This window comes from Apodemus sylvaticus, chromosome 5, assembly GCF_947179515.1.
Source record: "Apodemus sylvaticus chromosome 5, mApoSyl1.1, whole genome shotgun sequence".
In the NCBI taxonomy this organism is placed as follows: domain Eukaryota; kingdom Metazoa; phylum Chordata; class Mammalia; order Rodentia; family Muridae; genus Apodemus; species Apodemus sylvaticus.
The window spans coordinates 17,932,020-17,952,285 of NC_067476.1; the positions used below are offsets into that span (position 1 = coordinate 17,932,020).

General features: G+C 52.4%; 1 protein-coding gene across 5 annotated transcripts in view; it reads left to right on the top strand.

Annotated features, from left to right (window-relative positions):
* The window catches only part of Nek6 (NIMA related kinase 6), an 86,076-nt gene that overhangs the window by 53,108 nt on the left and 12,702 nt on the right, over window positions 1–20,266 (top strand). For all 5 annotated transcript variants that reach the window (XM_052182412.1, XM_052182414.1, XM_052182416.1 and 2 more), the window contains exons 2-7: window positions 366–484; window positions 8,117–8,257; window positions 9,204–9,266; window positions 11,667–11,777; window positions 17,380–17,488; window positions 18,309–18,416. In XM_052182412.1, coding sequence (XP_052038372.1) covers window positions 366–484; window positions 8,117–8,257; window positions 9,204–9,266; window positions 11,667–11,777; window positions 17,380–17,488; window positions 18,309–18,416 — 651 coding nt within the window. The remainder of the gene's footprint in view (window positions 1–365; window positions 485–8,116; window positions 8,258–9,203; window positions 9,267–11,666; window positions 11,778–17,379; window positions 17,489–18,308; window positions 18,417–20,266) is intronic.

Here is a 20,266-nt window from a genome sequence, read left to right on the forward strand (position 1 = left end):
GCCATGTTGTCCCTGCCATTGTGGTCTCTTAACCATGTGAAACCATAAGCCAACATAAACTGTTTTCTAAAAGTTGCTTTTGGCCATGGTGTTTTAGCTCAGCAAAAAGAAAGCAAGTGATACAGTCCTCTTTTCCCTGCAGAGCACTTCCGTTTCCCCACTTCCGGTGGACAGTCCTAGCAACTAAAACAGCACGACCCTATGGAGAGAGAGAGTCTCCTCTGGAGTGTTATACCCTAGACTGGTCACTTGTGAACTAGGTGACCATGAACAGAGTAACATCTGTGCCCTCTGTTCTCCCATCTACAAAATGGAACCGGTGGCCCAAGAGGAGACAGTGACCAGGTTCCTATTTTCTGTTGCAGCCTGTGACCTTGTGAGGCTGGCATGCAGGATGGCAGGACAGCCCAGCCACATGCCTCATGGAGGGAGCCCGAGCCACCTGTGCCATGCGCTGGGGCCTGCACCCCCTCCAGACCCACAGGTAAGCCCAGAGCACTGAGGATCCTTCGCTCAGTCTTTCCGACCTGTAGGGAGCTGTGTAGCACGCCATACAGACATCTCCTTGGCTGTTTCCAGGCCTGGGGTATGGCCCTGTACTTAATCCAAAGATGTTTGGTTTCCATTGAGGGGCAGCTCCTTGTCTGCATCCCTGTGCAAGGAGAAGAGGGGCTCGGGAATGGACAGGACGTTCTCACGTACCCTGGGCCACTGCCCACCTCTGCGTTGGTCTGAGTTGTGTTTGGCTCCCATCAGTCTTGTGGTCTAGAGATGGTCTCCCCGTGCCCAGCTCACCCTGGCTTTTGATGCCTTAGAGGACTCAGCTACCTGTGGCTCTGCTCTAAAGGTGCTTTGAGTGCCAGACACACTGTGTGTGTTCCCCGCACCCACATACATTCCCCATACTTGTGTGCATGCCCCACCCCACCCCACCCCACCCCTGTGTGGCCCTCCCTGGCCTTGGGATGTTCACTCCTGCAGGGGTCTTCTATGCCTACTAGATGGAGGATGTCTCTAGCTCCGTGCACAGAGGCATTGTGCATACCACCGAGTCAGCGAAATACGTCTGTATTTCAAAATACATCCTTATGTGCATTGGACTGCCTCGGGTGTGGCTATATAAACCAGGCCTAGGCCACTCTCAGGGAACACATAACCTCCTGGGATAGAAACATTAAAATGCCCAACAGAAGGAACCCCCATGGTTCCAGAGTCCCCAGCGAAGCAAGTGAGAGGGCAGACCTCTGTAAGAAAGGGACAGGCAGTGGCCTGGAGTGTCTCGAGCTTGGTGCCTGCTCCAGGTCCTTTAGGACACTGTGGGCAGGGTCAGCTTTTCCCCAAGGCCGTAAGACATAATCAGAGGGGGGATGGGAGACAGACATATTCCTGGTCCATGGGAGACTGTCACAGCTTCTGACACCCTAGTTCTGGGTGGAGGACTAAGGGTCTTCCCACTGTGCAGATTTTAAACTGCACAGGCAGCTGTTCAGGGAGCCAGGTGGGTTTTGAATTTGTACTTGCTTGCAGTCTTGGTGTGTTGTGAGCTATGGCATAGGGCTACGTCAGCCCAAGAGAGGGTCCTTCTGCAGACCCACGCAAAGATGACACCTGAGCACGTGCACAGTGCGTGCAAGCATGCAGACCATCCTAGGACATCTATGCCGTTTGTGCCGGATGCGCGCTGGATGCGGTGGTCCACTTCCAGGTAGAATCTGGGGAGGCACAGCTCCAGGGCTGGGCCAGGACGTGATGCTGATGACTAGGGCAGCAGGGCCTGCGTAGGTAATGTAGCCATTTGTCACATTAAGTCATTCACTAACAATCGAATCCCCCTTGATTAATCTCCCAGAATTAGCCAGTTGCATTTTGAGCAATTAGGGTTAATTACAGGCTCATTTGGCAGAGGAAAGAGGCCCATAATTATTTCTCGTGCGAGGCGAGGCGAGGCAAGGCGAGGAGGTAGCGGTGACAGTGTCCTCAGCAGTTTGTCGCACATGTCCAGGTGGGTGAGGACGAGTTAAGTGTCATTAGATGCAATCACTCGGTGCCGGCTGCTCTGGGCAGTGGCTGTCAGGCAAGGATGCCCTAGTCCCACCGTGCACTTGGCCAGGCCTGAAGACCTGGGGTGCATAGGCAAGTGAGCTCTGCCAGCTTCAGGCTGGGATGGAGATGGAGGCCGGCCAGGCACATCCTTGGTCCTCTCAGTGCCTGTGTCTTGACCCCGTCTGAGGAGTGTGGCACAAGCCTGTCCATGCTGGCATCCTGAAATGCTTAGAATGGGACAGAGTCACATCTCTTTATGGCAGGAGGTACATGATGCCATCCTTGAACGAAGTGTCTCAGCCTTAGTTTTCTCATCTGTAGAGTGGGGATAATGCTAGCATCACCATCCTGAGACATCTGTAAGGTCTCAGTGACAGGATGTGCTTTAAATATCCAGCATGGGACCTAGAACTATGTATGTCAAGGAAATGCCTTATGTAGAATTCATTGTTCGTTTGCTTGCTTTTTAGTTTTTCAAGACAGGGTTTTTTTTGTTTGTTTGTTTTGTTTTTTCTGGCCCTGGCTGTCCTAGAACTCACTTTTGTAGACCAGGTTGACCTCAAACTCACAGAGATTCTCCTGTTTCTGCCTCCAGAATGCTGGGATCAAAGATGTACCCCAACACACACAGCTATAGACTTGACTTTTTTTTTTCTTTTGGGGTTTTTTTGTTTGTTTTTTTTCCAAGACAGGGTTTCTCTGTGTAGCCCTTCCTGTCCTAGAACTCACTCTGTAGACCAGGCCTCAAACTCAGAAATCTACCTGGCCTTTGCCTCCCAAGTGCTGGGATTAAAGGCATGTGCCACCACTGCCTGGCTCTAGACTTTACTTTTATAATTGAAAAATGATTACAAATGATTGCAAAGCCAGAACTCTCACAGTTATATTTACCTTCTTGAGGCAGAAAGGTCAGGAGTTCCTAACAGTCCACCTATGGCTTTGTTAACATTCTAGGCTCAAAGCAGGTGGTTTTTACAGAAACTAAGAGAGCCTGCGGCACATGGAAATCTGTTTACTGAATCCTACCATTGGCCTGTGAGGTCCACATACACTGAGAAAGACTAGGCTTTAGTTGGCATTCTAGCGAGTGGGTGTATAAAGTCAAGGGGAAACCCATGGAGAACGACGCAGAGTGTATAAAAGGGGAAGGTTTCTCTGTGTTGCAGTCCCTGCTGACCTGTCTTCAGAAACCTGCTCTGGGCAAGCTGAGTTCACTTCTATTTGGAGAGAGGCATGTGCACACTCTGCAGGGGTCTGGGGGCAGCTGTCCATGGGTGTGTTTCAAAGACCAAAATTTATATGCAAACCCTCCCAAAGATGCAATGGTGGATGGGTAAAGTTTAATGCCCAAATACTAACGGCTATTGAAACTCAAGGAGCTGGGAAGATGGCTCAGTCAATAGTGTCCCTGGTATGCAAGCATGACCTGAGTTCAGCTTTTTGCATCCACATAAAAGCTGTACACAGTGGCATACTTCTGCAACCCAGAACCAGGAAAGAGGGAGACATGTGGGTCTCTGGGCCTCACTGGCTATCCAGCCCCTCTGAATTTGGTGAGAGTTCTGACTTCAGTGAGAGACAGCCCCCCCATCTCAAAATGTAGAGAATGATTGACATGCACCCTCCATGTGCATGAACACATACACACATACACATGTGTACGCGTGCACACATGAAATTGAATAATATTGGCTACTGATTGTAAATTTAGAAAATGATCGTTGAGAGCTGGAGAGTTGGTTCAGCAGTTAAGAGCACTGACTGATCTTCCGGAGGTCCTGAGTTCAAATCCCAGCAGCCACATGGTGGCTCACAACCATCTGTAATGAGATTGGTGTGTCTGAAAAAACAGCTACATTGTACTTACATGTAATAAACACATAAATCTTAAATTTAAAAAAAAGATTGTTTCAGGCCTTTTTCTGACTTCCACCCTTGGGACTCACAGCCTGCTGGAGACCCCTAAAAACAGACACTGGAGGGCTTGGGGAAGAGCAGAGAATGGAGTAGCTGGTTCTGTCCAGTGGATGACCAGTCAGGGACAGAATAGAGAGCATATTTATAGGCTCCAGGACAAGCAGGTTAGAACCAGTGCTCAACACACACACACACACACACACATACACACACACACACTCCCCTTCAGCCAAAAGCAGAGAACCAGTGCTTAGTGAAGGAGGAGCCCATTGTGGGTTTTTGAAAGATCCTTGAAGCCTGAAGCTCAGGGAGGGTAAAATGGGGGCGGGGCAGAGAGTGGTGTCCACAGGGAAGGGGCAGCTGTAGGAGGTGGGGAAGGACCTCCAGTCTTCACCTTCCGCCTTGTCCCGCTGCTGCTCTCACCAGCTGGTGCTCTAGGACCATCCCGTGGAGGGGGCACTGCAATTCGGATCTTTAATGCCAACCACAGTGTCTCTCGGCTACAGGCAGTGCCTTAGTGAGTCTGTGAGCGGATGGTCCTTGAAGCCTATAGCAGGCTCCTGAGCTGGGATGGTGGCACTGGTGATGTGGGCGACAGTTTGGTCTCAGAGAAGGAGAAGGAGCCCGTGCTCCCTCTCACAGGGAGGTGAGCTGCTGTCTGGCTCCCTGGGGCAGGGCGGGAAGAAAGAAGGTTGGCTTTGGATTTGAAACCGGCCACTCTGCCGAGCGAGGTTGGCCTTGCAAGGTGTCTGACAATGTGGACTCTTTGTAAACTGAGCCCCTTTGTGCAATGCATATTTAAAACATTTCACTTCCTAGAAACCCAGTCTCCTGTAAGTTCCCTGTACACACGATGTCAGATGTCTTTAAAGGTGAAATTCGTTTACAGGAAATGTCATGCTGATGAAGTGTGCTTTTTAAAATCATAGAAACAGTTGCCTTAAAATTAATGATGCATCACCAGTATGAGGGAGAAGAGGCCCATCCAGTGTAAAGATGATTAAAATTCAGGTCAGAAGTCTGACTTAGTCAGGCTAAATTTTTTAATGAGATTTCAGAAAATTAATTGGGCGAATGCATTTTTATCCTTCTAACGTGTAATTTTATGTTCCTGTTTAGGGAGTGAGCATAGGGGAGAAAGGGTTTGTCAATGGCTGAGGCATATCGTGGTTCAAACATTTTAAACTCAAATTAGCGAGGGGGTGTGGTGGTGGTGGGGGCGGGTATTTCTGGCCTAATTTGATCTGACTTGGAAAAGAAAGCCTGGGCTTCTCTGGGTTTTCTGGGGTAGGATGAGTGTCCTAAGGGAGTCATCTCCCATTATCCCCTATATGTCCTGCTTGGGCCTCAGAAAACTAGTGACATTTCTAGGAAGGATGCAGTTGGGGCCAGTGAACGTGAACTTCAACTGTCTCCTTGACTCCTGCCCACCAGGCTGCTCCTGTTGTCTGTGGTCATGCTTATAAAGACTGCTCCCTCCTCCTCCCCTCCTCCTCTTCTTCCTCCTCCATCTCCCTCCTCCCCTCCTCCTCTTCTTCCTCCTCCATCTCCCTCCTCCCCTCCTCCTCTTCTTCTTCCTCCATCTCCCTCCTCCCTTCTTCTCCCTCTTCTCCCCTACCCTCCTCCTCCTTCCCTCTTCTCCCTCCTCTCCCTCTCCTCCCCTCTACCTTCCTTTCCTCCCCTCCCCTTCCTTCCTCCTCCCCCTTCTCTTCTTCCTCCTCCTGGTCCACACCATCCTCCCTCTGCAGCACAGGCCTTCTCCTTGGGGCCACTGTGTGAGGAAGCCGTGTGTGGAGGATTGTGGCAGAGTCAGCAGCCTGCCTCTTCATAGTGCAGGTCAACTTGCTGCCTCGTCTGCCTCTGAGGGACAGCCGAGGGCCATCACTTCCCCAGAGGAGCCAGGAATGACTTCCCATCGAGGCACCCCTGCCTGTCCACAGTACAGCCCTAGCGAACAGATGACAGGCTCGGGGTCACTCGGATGCATGGCGAACTGGATCATGCTGAGGGTAACCTGGGGTGGGCAACAGGCCTGCTGAGGCGCAGCATACGACCTAGTGTGGAGGGTAAGAAGACTCTACACCCTCCCTCTCTCCGTGGAGTTAAATCACGGTCAGGACCGATGCTGGAGAGCCCTTGTGTGGTGAGATGCCCAACACTGGAGCAGAGGCTGCCCCAGGAGCACCCTGCCCAGCAGTTGGCTGGCAGCCTCTCACCCCAGTGCGCTGGGCATGCCCTCGGTGCATAGCACTGCTCAAGCTTCACTGCAGGAAACCATTTTTCTCTAGTTGGGGTGAGTGGAGTGTGACAGGAAATGCAAATCTGGGTCATCCATATGCAGATGTGAGCTAGAACCTCAACCTCAGTCACCCCACAATTGCCACCTCACATCCCTTAGACTTTGGAGCCACTGATGAACCAGGTTGGGCAGACAGTCACAGAGGCCTTCAGCCCACAGTTCATCCACCCATCCTAATGAGAAGAAGGCCTGTCTGTGTTCACAGAGCAAGGAGCCTCAGCGATCACTCGGCTACATCCTTCACCGTACTAGGCGGATGCTGCGGCCCAAGAAAGGAGGGCCTCACCTAGAACCACCATCAGCACAGCGCGGGCAGGGTCAGACAGAGAACTCAGTCCCCGCTGTACTGGCCTAGGCCTGCGGGAAGAGTCCTTCCATAGGCTGTCAGGAGGCATTCATAGCAACTCTCAAGTACCACATAGTAGGGACTTAATGCACAACAGCACACTGTCACCTCCAAAGGTGACTTCCATGCAAGGGCCCAGGAGCCACCTCGGTTCTTTGAGCCGTGCGTCAGCTGTGCTCCCGCAGGTGACAATGCAGCTCTGCTCCTACTGGGGCCTTGGAGGAGAGGCAGAGAGTGGGAGCCGGCTCTGCTACACCCCACCAGCCCTCACTTTCCAGCAGTGGGGTCCCAGTCTCTCTGAGGTGGCAGCTGCACGGTGCTGGGCATGGATAGTGAGTGCTTGGGGAAGCTTGGCCTCTGACCTGCTCACTTGGTTGGTAGGTAGTGTCCTGGCAATTCCTTAAGAGTTTGCCTGGCGGACATCATCTTCCTCTGGCTTGAGGAGGAAGAGTCAGGGATCTCTCCAAATCATCCTCCACCAGTGCTCCAGATGTCAGAGACAAGTCAGCCCAGCATTGACCTTGCTGACCGAGGGAAGCAGGCAGTGTAAGCATGGACTGGCAGTGTAACCACGGTCTCCTGGTGCTGAGGTTTGGTCTGTTGCTATGCATTGTAATGCTAAGTGCATGGCCTCCAAGGCCTGGTTGCCCCAGAGACGAGAGAGTCCCAAGTAGACGGACTCAAGTGATGCTCTGTGACCTTGCCCTCAAGTTATCTCTGGCTGGTGAACAAAGATGCCTACAGCCTATAGCTGGGCAGGATTGAGATAGGCAGGGCTTGAGGTGCCTGGGCTTGGGCTCTGAGGAGACCACGAGGAGAAGAGAGGACGATGGAGAGAGGAGAAGCCACCATGGGGTAAGAATCTTAAAATAATGGCCGTGTGGTGTGGCCAGTTGGAGTTAAGGGCAGCCCAGACAAAACATGGCAAGTTATATAGTGGGATTATCAGCTGGGAAATAGACATACTAGCATAGAGGCTAGATATCTGCCCAGCTCCAGTGCTGATTAAGGATCATTCTAAATATAAAGGTTGTGAGTCTTTTATCCAGGAACCGAATGGTCCAAGGCGGGGTAGAAACCCAGGTCTGAGATTAGATATTTTCAACAACATCCCTGGCCAGGTCCCTCTGTTCCATCGTGGCTTTCAGTGCTGTTTCTGCAGTCTCCATGAAGTATGGTTTCTCTGTGTCACTGTGATGGGGCAGTTGTCCAGAGGAGCTCAGACGTAAGCAGCACACCTGAAGCTTGTGTCCTCTTTCTCATAGGAATGGCTGTCCTAGCTAACGGTAACTCACGGTGTCAGGACAATGACTGTGGTGGCAGGGGCTGGTGGGCCTACACTAGAATTGTTCTGACACTACTCACACACTCTGCTTGTCAGGCCTATTGTTGGGGTATGGAGTGTCTCTTCTTTGCTTAGAAGGCACTGTTGGGGTGCTGGGATCCTAGCGGTCCAGCCCTAGGCTTCTCACCTGAGCCTAACTGATCACCAATGCCTCTGTCTCCTACAGAGGCACCCAAACACCCTGTCTTTTCGCTGCTCACTGGCAGACTTCCAAATTGAGAAGAAAATTGGCAGAGGACAGTTCAGTGAGGTTTACAAGGCCACCTGCCTGCTGGACAGGAAGACGGTGGCTCTGAAGAAGGTGCAGGTGAGTTCAGGTGACCAAGTGGCTTCACTGTGACTCTAACATCTTAGGGGACTCAAGTTTAGTCCCTGGTAAACATGCACACGTTAGGCACCTACTGTGTACAGGGATGCTTTGTGTTTAGACATAGGAACCTGACAGTAGCCCTGTGGGCTGGACTATTGTCTCATTTTTCAAATGAGGAAAACAGTAGCAACTCACTAACGCTACGAACTTCAGGCTTTGCCTCAAAGGGGCCAGCCTGCCCTCTGTGAGCCTTCTAAATGGAGGGGAGGTATACAGCAGCCAGGTCAGGCTGGGACACACCCAGCATGTGTCTAGAATCCCCACTCCACCCACCCTGGCTACCTAAGCCCATTATTCTGCTGGTTCTCCTACAGGGTAAGGGCCTTGGGCCCAGGAGACCCTGAACAGGGCTGGTAGCTTAGCCAGGCACCCATGACACTGTCTGCATAGTGTCAGCCTTGACCTGTGACCCTCACATTCTCTTTGGAGCACTGGGGCCTCAGGCTCCTGCAATTGAGATACTGTCTGCTTTTGCCTTTCCGGAGGGCATTCTAGGCATCATACTTCTTTAGCATAATGGCTGCTGTGCTGAGACATTGGCAGTGGCTGCTTTTGGCCTGTTATGCTTCAGGCTTCCGGTGAAGGAGTACTGACAACATGACACGTGCCAGGGTTCGACCTCAGCAAGCCTCAGAGGCTGTGGGGCTCAGTCCTGCCTCTGTGGGCTGGATACAGTGACCCTCACCGCAGAGCAGGCGTCATGGGACTAAGTGAACCGGGCAGTATAACACAGTCTCCGACTCGTGGTGTTGCTGTGAGAGTTAGGACTCTCACTCTTCTGGGTCCTTGGTCTTCAGGAGCAGGGTGAGCGGGGGCTTGCTTGGGTCCCGTCGTCAGCCCTGGTTTTAACTGTTCTGTTTCTGGCTTCTTCTCCTTGCCCTAGATCTTTGAAATGATGGACGCCAAAGCCAGGCAGGACTGTGTCAAGGAAATCGGTCTCCTAAAGGTGAGTGCCCTGGATCAAACCAACCGTGGTCGACCAGCCAGCCGCCAGGTTACTGCAGGCCAAGCATCCTGGGCCTATCAGAATAGCACAGGCTAGAACAGCAGGTATGTCTGAGACAGTTCTCTCCTTCCCCAGTGATCTCCAGGTTCATTTCCCCAGAGCCAGAGAGAGAACTTTCTGGACTAGACTTGGTCCCCAAGCAGGAGGATGAGAAAGTAAAAAAGGCTTGGGCCGCACTCCTGATGTCTTCAGGTCCAAGCTATGTGACCTTTCACAAGTGGCTTAATGACTAAAGGAAGCACTTGACATGCAAGCCACCTGACTTCAGTTCCCACATCCATGTAAGGGCAGGAGAACAGAGTCCACAAGATTATCCTCTGACCCCTACCCAGGTACCGAGACATGCACATACTCATAGATCATATACACACAACAATAATGAAGAAAATGTGTAGGGCTGGAGAGATGGCTCAGCAGCTAAGGCTGCTTTTCCAGAGGTCCTGGGTTCAATTCCCAACACCCACATAGCAGCTCACAACTGTCTGTAACTCCAGTTCCAGAGGATCTGACACCCTCGAACAGGCATACATGTAGGCAACATGCACATAAGATAATAATGATGATAAAAATAAATAACCAAAAGTTAGTAATGTTCTCTGACCACAACTGAAGCTGGGATTAGCCCCCAGTGACCTTCTCCAAACAACTACAAAACAATTCAGGAGACAGAGGAGAGTTGGAACAAACGGTGCCGAGACAATCTGGACCTGCTGAGGAGAAAGAGCAAGCTGTAACTCCTGCCTCCCACCATACACACATGCCTGTGAAATGGATTAGTCTGAAAATAAAATTAAAGACTAAAGCCAGGAACAGTTCTATAGTTTATGAGCAGATTTGAAAGTTAGAGCTAAGCTAGATGTAGTGTCATCCACCTATAATTCCAACACAGAGGAGAATTGTCAGTTAAAAGCTAGCCTGGGGGGGGGGGCGGGGACTGGAGAGATGGCTCAGTGGTTAAGAGCACAGACCGTTCTTCCCAAGGTCCTGAGTTCAAATCCCAGCAACCACATGGTGGCTCATAACCATTCATAATGAGATCCAATGCCCTCTTCTGGGGTGTATGAAGACAGCTACAGTGTACTTACATATAATAAATAAATAAATAAATAAATAAATCTTTAAAAAAAAAAGGTAGCCTGGGCTACATAGTAAATACCAGGCAAACCTGGGCTAAGCTTTGGAATGAGATCCCCAAACAAAACACAAGCTAAGGCTATAATTGAAAGTTTATAGGGGGGTGGAGAGAAGGCTCAGTGGTTAAGAGCACCGCCTGCTATCCTGAAGGTCATGAGTTCAAATCCCAGCAACCACATGGTGGCTCACGACCATCCATAACAAGATCTGATGCCCTTTCATGGAGTGTCTGAAGATAGCTACAGTGTACTTACATATAATAAATACATAAATATATCTTAAAAAAAAAAGAAAGTTTGTAGAAGAAAACTGCCAAGACTCACCATAGTTAGAGGACACAGAGGAATCTCCAGATACAAAGAGCATTAGCCATGAAAGAAGATCAGACTGGTTTGCCTGTCATAGCCACCATACAAAGATGAGAATCCAGGTCACAGATGGGAGCCGATACCAGCACACCTGATCACCTCATCAACACAGGTCTTATACATATGCATGCTGACAGATCAGTACTGATAAATGCATAATCCGGGGTCTAATCCAGTCTGGTCTGTTGAGTGTTTTCACAGTTCCAGGGTATCCAGGTCCCTACCTCCACCTTACCACATGCCCGGTCCCAATGGCTCCTAGCACCCCTGGGAGGTGCTGGCCTATCCTAGCACGGGATCTTTGCACAGGCCATACCAAATCAAATCTTTGGCCTCAATCATTCTCATCAGACCTGAGAAGGCAGCTTTTCCTGCTGACTCAGACTAGCTGGGTTCAGATTTATGGAGCATTTAGAAAACATGCTGTCAGTCAGACCCTGGCTGTCAGCTGATGCCTGAGCAGTGCCAACCCCACTGTAGTGGTATTGGGAATCCTCTCTTGCTCCCCAAGATCCAGTAGCCATATAGGTACAGTGTTACCCCCTGAGTGGGTCCTCTTCGAGATGGAGCGATTTTTACCATCCTGTCTGGGTTCCACTCATCTCCTCCTCATGGAGTCCAGACAGGAAAGTCAGTCAGAGAGTCAGTCAGAGGCACTTAGGTGGGAAGGATACTTAGTTTCCAAGGGACTGCTGAGACTTTGAGAAAGAACAAACAAGCAGCAGGAACTGTGAAGCCCTGAGCGGAGCAGGGCCTAGGCTGCAGGGGTGTGGGGCGGGGCAGCACTGCAGCCACAGCTCTCAATCCTGGCTGGCGACCCCCCCCCCTTCTGGTGCAGCAACTGAACCATCCGAACATCATCAAGTATCTGGACTCCTTCATCGAAGACAATGAGCTGAACATTGTGCTGGAGTTGGCCGACGCGGGTGACCTCTCACAGATGATTAAGGTCAGGGGCCTGGAGTGGGGCAGCCTCCTCTCAACGGGCACGGGTGGGGCCTGGGGGGGTGTTATGGAGGCTCCTAGCAATAGCTTGGCCTGGCTCTGACCGCAGCACCTATGTGGGCTACCCTTGTCTTCCTTTCAGGCTTGAGGGGGTACACAAAACAAGGCAGAATGATGCCTTGATAGGATGGTGCCTGGGTAGGGGCTGTGGTACACAGAAGGACCAACCGCCCTGCTCCAGCCAAGAGCACGTGGGGGCACTTTTCTCAACAGAAGGAACAGGAACAGTCAACACTCCAAAACTCAGACTATATTTCTCTCTTAGGGTTACTGTTGCTGTGATGAACACCAGGGCCAGTAGCAGATTGGGCAGGACAGGGCTTATTTAGTTTACACTTCGACATCCGGGTTCATCACTGAAGAAGCGTCAGGACAGGAACTCACACGGGGCTGAGGCAGGAGCTGATGCAGAGGCCTTGGAGGGGTGCACTTCATGGTTGCCCAGCCTGCTTTCTTGTAGCACTCAGGACCACCAGCCCACAATGGGCGCCCCCCCCATCAATCACTGTTTAAGAAGATGCCCTACAGGCCTGCCTGCCGCCTGATCTCGTGAAGGCCTTTTCATAACTGCGGCTCCCTCCTCTCAGATGACTCCAGCTTGTGTCAAGTTGACATAGATTGACCCCCTATCAGCTTGACACACAAGCACGCCAAGCCCACAGCCTTCCTCATCCATCCTCAACGTCACACATTAATACCAATATCATAGCAGAAAACACTTTACAAACTTAAAAAAAAATCCCATAGTCTTTACAAATTCAAACACTTTAAAATTTGGTCTCTTTACAAATTCCAAGATTCTTTTAAAGTTTAAAGTCTTTCAACTGTGGGCGCCTATAAAATAAAATAAAATAAAATAAAATGAAATAAACAAAAACCAAAACAAACAAACAAACAAAAAAACCAAGCTAAGCACTTCCTTGCTTCAAGGGGGAAGACGAGGGTACAATCTTAACAAAGTGAAACCAAACCCCACCTATATAAATAACTCAGTGCCCAGGGTGTTGGATCCATGCAGGATCTTCTGGGCTTCTTCTAGGGGCTTGGGTCACTTCTCAGGCTCCGCCCTCTGCAGCACACACAGCTGGTCTTCTAGGCTCCGGCTTCCGCCGTGGTGCAGGCATCTCCGGCTGCAGCTGGACTGCACCCATAGCGCCTCCTGTGCTCTCTTCCTGGTACTAAGCCTCAAATTCTCTTCATGACCTGCAGTTCTGGGGCTTTAAATGCTTCTCTGGCTGTACCATTGGTCTCTCCTACCCTCTTGTAGTGCCAAGCCTCAGCTGCTCTCCATGTCCCCTGTGTCCCTTTGAAGTCACCTGGGTGACTCTTACACTGCTTAGTTCAGTTCCTAGCACAAGGTGCAACCTTGGGCCGCCTCTGAACACATCTCCCGGCTGCTGATCTTCAGGAAACACTTCCGAGATTCCGCCTCAGCCATGCTGGTCTCTTCTTAATCACTACTGAGTTCCGGCCGACCGGCAAAGCGAGGTGTCACTTTCTCTTTTTCAGCCCCTGCTGAAAAGAACCATGGATTCTTAATTCAGAATATGCAGTGGCCCATTAAGTGACATGTCCTATATGGTTCCAGCTGCCATTTCCTTTAGAAGGGGGAAACTGAGGCCTAGCAAGACTGCTTTGTCTAAGAACACCCACTACATAGGAACGCAAACTGTTTCCCAGGCCTGGCGCTGCTTGGAGGTCATTGTCTCCACACAACCTGCACAGCCTTTGGACAGGCAATGTCTTCACATCCGTAGTGGGGATTCCATGCCTGCTCTGTGAGGGACTGAGCCACTGTGAGCCCCTAACACTCAGCGCCATGTTCTCTGACACCCCTAAGCTGTCTTGTCCCCCACCCCAGGACTCAGGAGTGGAACTACTGTGGGTTTGGCTTCAGGGACATGGCAGCTCCATTGGGAGAGGGCTGCCGTCAGCCACAGCCATGCTAAAGCACTGAGCTCAGAGAGGTTTAGTGTCCAGCCAAAGGCAACACAGCATGTAGGTGGAAACACCCTAACCCATAGCCTCTGATACTTGCTTCTCCCTCAAGGCCCGCATATCCCTGCTTGTATGGGTCCTCATCTCTAGCCCCTTAGGTAGACCACCATCCCCTGCCTCCCCTGAACCTTGTCTGTGTGTCCTGTGCAAAGCCAGGCCGTGCTCAAGTCCCACACTGACTCCCAACCTGTATTTGGATATGGCCGACGTGGATTCTCTCTTCCCAGCAGGCACTGGGGATTGAGCAATTGTTTATCAGTTGCTCTTCAGAAATTCGGCCCCTAGGAATATGGTGTCGCTGGGAAGCGGCATTACCGAGCCGTTATCACCTGCTTTTATATTTCCGTTGACATATTAATGCATTTGCAGGGGCGTTAATCTCCACACGGATCCCTGGTGGGAACAGACGTGATACATCATGTCTCAGGCCCCATCACAGGTTTCTCCTTCACTTGCCATCCCCTCTACACATACTCCTAGTATACATGCCACTCTCTGCCATCTTTCCGTATGCCAGCCCTCACCCCAGGCTGCCACCATCGCGAGAGGTGCCCCCAGCCCTTGAGTTCTACCAGGAAGGTGGGCTTCAGAGTGGGTCAAGGTCAGGGGCTGTGGAATCAGAAGGGCAGGCTTCCTGGAGGAGGTGGCTCCTGAGCCGAGTTGATGGGGAGATGGGGAGCAGACAGAGAGTATAGAGGTGGGAAGCACCCGGAAGGCTGAGATGCACTGTGGCCCAGCACCAGGGGAGGGGGTGCTGACCGAGTTCACAGCAGCTTCCTGAGACTCCTGGAGGGAGCAGAAACAAGGAGCCTTGGGTTTGGGAGAGAGTTGGGTGGGGATAGAGCAGGAGCACAGCCCCGAAACCCCAACCTGCCTCCACTTCCCCTGGAGCCCGCGAGTCTCAGACTCCCCTGCAACTTCTCAATCTTGGCATGGAGTTGGAGGCCGACAGCACAGGGGGAGGGGGCAGCGCTAGGCAAATGCTCCCCTTCCCCGGGCTCTAGTGCCTACCTTTCCCAGTGACCTTTTAGGAGAGAGGATTCTGGGAAAGGGCTGTAGACCAGACCGATTCTTTCAGACTCGAAGAGACAGGCTGGGTAGCCAGCCTACTAGTCTTATAGCCAGCTTCTCTGTGTGCCCCGAGCTAGCTCTGGCTCAGGGTTCAGGTGGGTCGGGCTCCCCAGAGAACTGAGTTTAGGTTCCCGCCCCACCCCCACCCTTCCTTCATCCTCTCTAGCAGATACTTTCTTCTTCTCCTCCCAGCCCACAACAGCTGACAGCACGGGTTCCCCGGCGGGCTAGCACTGCTGCAGCTGTAGCCCGCCGGGGAACTGGGCGCAGTGCCCTAGCCGGACACACCCAGGACAGTTTAGCAGGCTTCTGCACCCAGTTTCCTCATACCCCGCAAGGTGCCTGGTGTCCGGGAGGCTCTGTTGCCACACCCCTTCTTATTCTTCTCTAGGTATCCGGGGTAACCCAGCCTTTGCAACCCTAAACCTGGGTCACACCACAGTGTTCCCACTGGCCTTAGAGGTCACTGGTCAGCAGGACTGTGTCTGGAGGGTTTGCAGCCTTGGGAGCCGGTCAGCCGTGGTGCTGGCATCCTTTACAAGGCTGGTGAAGCCCAGAGCCGCCACTGTCTGAAACCCACCAGAGACTCGGCGCCTCCCTACTAAATGTCAGCTGGCACTTATAGAATATGACATTTAGAAAATCACCACTCTCGGCTGCACACGTCCCCACGTAAACACTATAATGAGGACCAAATAACATTATGGTGTAAATAACAGCCCTCCCAGCTTGGCACAGAGGCCTGGGGGTGTCCCAAAGCAGAGGTCTTCTGGGAGACTAGAACAGAGAGCTCCTCCTGGAAGGGCCTCGGGAGAGCCTCAAGGGGTTTTACTTCCAGGCCAGTAGCTGGCAGCTGGCAGGGCCCTGTATCTGGAGGTGCCCAGCTCTAGAGCCCAGCCCCTGCTCCTGATGCTTAGCCGTGGGCCTGTGTGTGAGCCTCTCTGAGCATGGTCCCTGTCACAGATTCTCAGCGTCATTAGATGTGATGCGCTCACAAGGCCTAACCAGCCTCCGTTCTGCAGCCCTCAGGGCCTTCATGCTGCTTGCTGAGGGCCCAGCAGCATGGTTGAGCATGGCCTGTGCGCTGCGGGGATTCCTGCACCTGTCTCCTCCCCAGGTTGGGTGGGCCCCTAGTAGTTCCTGAATTCCTACACTGGAGTAGCTGCTTGGCAATGGGCACAGTGCTGCCTCTTGCCACTAGAACCCCAGCTCGGCAGGAGGTAACCAAGGTGCTAGCCATTGCCCTACACCTCAGCACAGGCCTGCTACCCACACTCCTGTACACACACACAGACACTCACAGACACACAGACACACACAGACACACGGACACAGACACATATATACACGGACACACACACACACACATGGACACACATGGACACACATGGACAGACACACATGGATACACACACACACACACACACAGACACACACACACACACGCTGTTATCTCAACCCTGCCTCAGGATATGTTCCTGCATTATTCTTCTAAAATATTCTCTTTCAGTGCAGCCTAGGGATTTGTTTCTTGGATTCTTTTTTCTTTCTTTCTTTCTTTCTTTCTTTCTTTCTTTCTTTCTTTCTTTCTTTCTTTCTTTCTTTCTTTCTTTCTTTCTTTCTTTCTTTCCTTCCTTCCTTCCTTCCTTCCTTCCTTCCTTCCTTCCTTCCTTCCTTCCTTTTTGTTTCCCTTGGAGTTTGAATGTGGTTTACTAGGTGTGCTGGCTAATTTTAAGTCAACTTGACATAGGCTAAAGAAATCTGAGAGAAGGAAACCTCAACTGAGAAAAATGCAGCCATAAAATTCCGCTGTGGGTGGGCAAGACTGTAAGGCATTTTCCCAATTAGCGATTGGTGGGGAGGGCCCAGCCCGTTGTGGGTGGTGCTGTCCTTGGACTCGTGGTCCTGGATTCTGTAAGAAAGCTGGGTGAGCAAGCCAGGAAGCAGCACCCTCCATGGCTTCAGCTCGCGTACCCTGACTGCCTCCCATGACAGACCGTGATATGGAAGGAGATAAAATAAACACTTTCCTCCTAAAGTTGCTTTGGTCATGGTGTTTCATCACAGCAATGGAAACTCTGACTAAGACAATGCCCGCTGAAACCAAGGGTCTATTTGTCCACGTTAAGCCCATCCCCCCAAGGGTTGCTATGCCTTTAGCAGTCACATGACATGGAGACTATGGACATGGGGACAGCAATGACTATCTCTCAGGCCTGCTCCTCCTCCCACACCAGGCTCGGACTGATGCTGAGAGTCCTTACTCTCCCCAGGCCCCTGTGAGCAGACCACTGCAAGTCTCCTCCTCGAGGTTCCCTCTGGTGCAGTTCATCTGCCCCACCCCCACCCAGAGCTCGGCTGGGCTGAAGGGAGGCATTGACACAACATCCTGGCCCCTCATTGTCTGCTCAGCCTTTGTGCCATCCTTGCTGGAAATATGCTCACCCAGGCCTGTCTGTCTGTCTGTCACCCCACAGTACTTCAAGAAGCAGAAACGGCTTATTCCTGAGAGGACCGTGTGGAAGTACTTTGTGCAGCTGTGCAGCGCTGTGGAGCACATGCATTCCCGACGTGTGATGCACCGAGGTGTGTGCCCTTGTGTGGCCTGGGACTCCAGCTCTGAGCTCCCGGGCACCCCTAGGAGCCGCCGTGAGAGGAAAGCCATTTAGTGGTCCCCGTGCAGGGCATCTAACAGCTGCCTTCACATCTGTCCCATGAGAGGAGCCACCTGTGAGGGCAAGGAAGTCTGTGTTGCCAGACAGTCATCACATAAGCTTTGTGGAGTGGGGCCATCGCAGCACGCTGAATCCACTCGTCCCAGATGTGGCCACACCTCGTGCTGAGGCCAGTTTTGCCCAGAGAAAGTTTCCCATGGGCTTTGATATCTTGGAAGGCATTGGCTAAGTAAACTATACCCAGAAAGTGCTTTGGGGAGGCATTTCAGGTTGTGAGGCAGCCTGTCGAAGTGTCTTTCGGTTGGTGTCACCTGTGTGACACCCTGCCCTAGTCACTGCAGTGCAAAGCTTACTGAGTGTCAATGCCTCCTGTGCGGTTGACACTCATCTGGCACGGGGAGGCAGCTGTAGAAAAGGAGAGTATAGAAGTCTCTACTCCCCACTCACAGCCAACCTGGGACATAGAGTCACATTACAGATGAAGTAAATGAGGCTTCGGGGAGCAGCTGTCCCCAGGTTCCACAGCGGATGGCAAGCAGAGTCACTGGGAAGCCTCTCGGAGAGAGGAACCCTTCTGTGGGCCTTGATGTCTTGGTAGGAGTTGGCTTCGCCCTGAGTGAGGGCCTGCCCTTCACTGAAAGGTCCTTCCCGGTCACTCCCAGGCCTCCTGCCTCCTCCTGTCCCTTCTAAGCCTGTTCTCCCCACAACAACCCTATGTCCTCACCCTGCAGACATCAAGCCCGCCAACGTGTTCATCACAGCTACCGGCATTGTGAAGCTTGGTGACCTCGGCCTGGGCCGCTTCTTCAGCTCAGAGACCACTGCAGCCCACTCACTAGGTAAGAGGCCTATGCTCCCCGCAGCCTGGGCGACCCGGCCGGAAGGACGGACATTCTCCTGGAACCATTTGCATTGTGTGGGGAAGATCTTTATTGAGTCTTAGGAGTTCCCCCCCCCCTTGCTTTGGGATAGATCCAAAGTAGAGGAATCCGAGGCCCAGGGGGGCCACTTCAGGGGGCGGGGGGATCTCCCTGTATCCCCAAGTCATCTCTGGAGTACTTCCTGGAAGGCAAACAGACCCTGTCACACAGAATGGGCTGCATCTGCCTGGCTTGTGCTTGTAAGACTGTGAAGAGGCAGTGTTGGGGTCTGGGGCTGGGTGGCTGGCTGTGGAGGAAGAACAGCTGGGGAGGCCGAGGAGGAGCTGTGTCCAGCTGCGGGAACTGTGTGTGAGCTTGGGATGATGCTAATAAGCATGTGTCTGGGTGTGGGTACAGGCCTTGAGGTCCCCGTTGGGAGTGTGGAGAGGGGCTTCAGGTTAGGTGGGGCTGAGCCGGCCTCAGAGTCTGTGTGCCTGGTTTTAAGAGCGAGAAGCTCGAGTGATGAAGACGAAGCTGCTTCCCTTTAATTAGTTTAGAGGAGACAGCATAGCCAGTGGGGCACAGAGACCGCTGTCCTGTGGTGTCAGCCCAGGGGCAGCAGGGCTTCACCCGGAACCCACGAGAGGCCGGTGTCTACCAGCATCTCTCAGGGATCGCTAGAGGAGACAGAAGAGACCCGGAGCTAGCCTGTGACCTGTGGCCACCTCCCAGAAAAACCTCTGGTCCTCCTCATTTCCATCCCACTCCACAGCTCCAGTCTGGGCGTCTCCCATCACCACAGCCCTGCAGCTAGCCATGAGCCAACAGCAGCTCCCGGTGGCAGCATGGGTGCCCTGTGGGAAACTCCCCTCAGCCCTGGGGTACCTGTTCTCTGGTTCCCGGGGTCCCCTGGCCCCTAGGAAAGGCTTGGTAAGGGCCATCCCCCAAGGACCTGAGGATACTCTGTCACATGTCCACTGGCCTCCAGGGTCCACAGGACCCAGAGACTGGAATTCAGGGAGTTGGGATGATTTCAAGGTCACATGGTGTCCCTCAAAGCTACAATGCTGACCGGTCCTGCCTACTTCCTCACACGGTCAGGGCCAGGAGCCTCCTCCAGGGATCCCCAGCTACTCACTCTATGATAAGGAAGCCTCAATTTTCTAGTCTGCTCCAACCTGTTTACTGAACTAGTTAGTGAGTCTCTGTGGTGTTGGTGACAGAACCCAGGGCCTCCCACAGGCTAGGCAAGTAAGTGCTCTGCCCCTAATAAATGTTCCTCAGCCCCTGTCTGGCTAAAGAGTTTGGAAAAGGTCGAAACTCAGAGGGAAACTGTCAGAGAAGAGGCGGGGCGCTGCCTCCCGGGCCTGTCAGTCAGGCCCAAGTCCCACTCTGTCCTGTCTTGGAGAAGATGGCTGCAGTGGCTAGTCAGAGCTGGTTAGAATCGCCTTGTTAGGGATGACAGAGACCCGGCTCCTCCGACAGTGTGATTTTATCTGCTTGGACTGCTGCACTCATTACATTAATGAGAAGGAACTGAGACTTGGAGGAGGCTACCCTCCAATGCCAGGCACCTCCCGAGGCCTCCTGAGCATAGACCCCACCTGATGGGTGCAGGGTGCCTCCCGGGCCCAGGCCTGCTCCAGGCCATGTGCACCAGGCTCCAGGAGGCACCATAGAGCTGAGGGTGCTTCGCCAGCCTGCGTTTGTTGAACCAGCTCTGGAAGCTGAGGCCTGTCCTCTGTACAACCTGGAGGTTGACAGTCAGACCCACAACTCGGGACCAGAAGTCTCCAAGCTCCAGGGCGAAGCACCCTTTTCCTACCAGC